Source organism: Panulirus ornatus, chromosome 14, assembly GCF_036320965.1.
Source record: "Panulirus ornatus isolate Po-2019 chromosome 14, ASM3632096v1, whole genome shotgun sequence".
In the NCBI taxonomy this organism is placed as follows: domain Eukaryota; kingdom Metazoa; phylum Arthropoda; class Malacostraca; order Decapoda; family Palinuridae; genus Panulirus; species Panulirus ornatus.
Window position 1 is genome coordinate 8,339,801 of NC_092237.1, and position 2,500 is coordinate 8,342,300.

At 48.4% G+C, this 2,500-nt stretch overlaps 1 protein-coding gene across 1 annotated transcript in view; it reads right to left on the reverse strand.

The window, feature by feature from the left end:
- The window catches only part of LOC139753278 (histidine ammonia-lyase-like), a 40,236-nt gene that overhangs the window by 5,257 nt on the left and 32,479 nt on the right, over window positions 1-2,500 (reverse strand). Inside the window, 2 exon segments of the mRNA XM_071669543.1 lie at window positions 1-15; window positions 442-528. The exon segment at window positions 1-15 is cut by the window's left edge and continues 98 nt beyond it. Coding sequence (XP_071525644.1) covers window positions 1-15; window positions 442-528 — 102 coding nt within the window.

A 2,500-nucleotide genomic window follows, 5' to 3' on the forward strand; every position in this document is an offset into this window, starting at 1 on the left:
CCTTGTTCTCCGACACTGTTGAGTGAGGGGGGAGGAGAGAAAGAAAGGAGGAGACACTTCGTTAAAAACCCATCATCGTCGTCAACACTGGCTCGCCGAGGTGACGGTGTTGCACCACGTCGCCTTCGCGCCTCTCTCTCTCTCTCTCTCTCTCTCTCTCTCTCTCTCTCTCTCTCTCTCTCTCTCTCTCTCTCTCTCTCTCTCTCTCAGTTTTCTATTGGTGTCTTTGACGTTACTCAGAGGCTATAATAATATACATATATATACACATACACATGGGAGAGGAGGGAGGAAGTTGAGGAGGAAGGATTAGGGTCGGAGAGGGAAAACATAAGAGGTGGTGGTTATCAATACTGGGTGAGAAGGGAAGGAGGGAGGAGGAGGAGGAAGGTAGGGTGAGGGTGAGGGAGGTGAGGTAGGTAGGTAGGGAGCATAACGTACCGAGGGAGGCAGCGGTGCAGTGAGCCATCATGAAGCCAGAGTTGAGGCCGCCTTCCCTCACCAAGAACGCCGGGAGTTCGCTCAGCGCTGCAGGTAGACATGGTCAACGTTAAGGGGGTGTTTTTTTTTTTAAGGCAGACGATACGACAGCTTGGCACGACCCCCAGAGTCTCATGACGAGCGCGCGACGAGATGTACGACCGACTCCCCCCCCCTCGCAGCACAGGCGGTACGACCATCTGAACACGGATGGTGTCGTTCGTCTTGTGTCCCGAAGGCGTGACCTTAGGTCAAAGGCCAAGCTGTCATGAGTGAGAGGTCGTCCCGTCGTGCTCAAGGGGGTCGTCCCGACGTGCTCAATTGGGTCGCGCCGACGTGGTCAAGGGTCGTACCGTCGTGCCTCACATAATATGGTGGAAATCGTCTGTCTTTTAATTAGAAAAGAAAAAGAAATTGATACGTATTATTAGTATTATTATATCCAACCCCCAAAGGACATCCCCCCCCCTTCCTCCCGAGGCGGAAACCTGCAACATCGAGGCTGCGTTACAATCAGTAGCAGGGTAAGGATGGACTGCTTTGCAGTGAGAGGTTCTTCGACGAGATTTTTCTTTTTTTCCTTTTATTTTTGTTTTTGTTTACCCTCCCGTACACTGAAAGTTTATCGGTCCACTGCTTCATGATCAGTTCATCCGATTCCCCCACTGGAAATGCCCTGTACTGTACTGTATGACTGTCACACTTCGATCATACAAGACCGTAATAAACATATACCTGTGTGTGTGTGTATGTGTGTGTGTGTGTGTGTGTGTTGTGTGTGTGTGTGTGTGTGTGTGTGTGTGTGTGTGTGTGTGTGTGTGTGTGTGTGTGTGTGTGTGTGTGTGTTTACTGCCCATAAGCTTTGAACATAGGACCCCCCTTTCACGTATCTGACGTCACTCTGTATATTAACGTAGTTCTCAAGTACCGAATGCAGAGGACCTAGAGCAACCTGGAGTATATATCTTCCGTAGTTCTAGCTATTATTGATGGTATGTTGTGTATATTACTCGTGTCTGAGAGAGAGAGAGAGAGAGAGAGAGAGAGAGAGAGAGAGAGAGAGAGAGAGAGAGAGAGAGAGAGAGAGAGAGAGCAATCCCCAGTGTCTCACTCTGTACAAATGAAAAGCGTTAATCCCTGGAGTTGTCCATCGCTGGAGAAAATAGAAGACGCATTTTGAGTAACAGAGGCGTCGTCACACACAGGTGGAGGTCATCCACGCACAGGTAGAGGTCATCCACACATCAGTATGGAGGTCATCCACACATCATATGGAGGTCATCCACATATCATGTAGAGGTCATCCACACATATGGAGGTCATCCACACATCATATGGAGGTCATCCACACATCATATGGAGGTCATCCACACATCATATGGAGGTCATCCACACATCATATGGAGGTCATCCACATATCATATGAAGGTCATCCACACATCATATGGAGGTCATCCACATATCATATGGAGGTCATCCACACATCATATGGAGGTCATCCACACATCATATGGAGGTCATCCACATATCATATGAAGGTCATCCACACATCATATGGAGGTCATCCACATATCATATGGAGGTCATCCACACATCATATGGAGGTCATCCACACATCATATGGAGGTCATCCACACATCATATGGAGGTCATCCACACATCATATGGAGGTCATCCACATATCATATGAAGGTCATCCACATATCATATGGAGGTCATCCACACATCATATGGAGGTCATCCACACATCATATGGAGGTCATCCACACATCATATGGAGGTCATCCACACATCATATGGAGGTCATCCACACATCATATGGAGGTCATCCACACATCATATGGAGGTCATCCACACATCATATGGAGGTCATCCACACATCATATGGAGGTCATCCACACATCATATGGAGGTCATCCACATCCCGTACAGACTAGCTTCTCCCCCCCGCCCCCATATGCTGACCGAGTAATCTCCCTCTTCGCCCTGATTACCAGGGAGACTAATCCTTCGCATCATC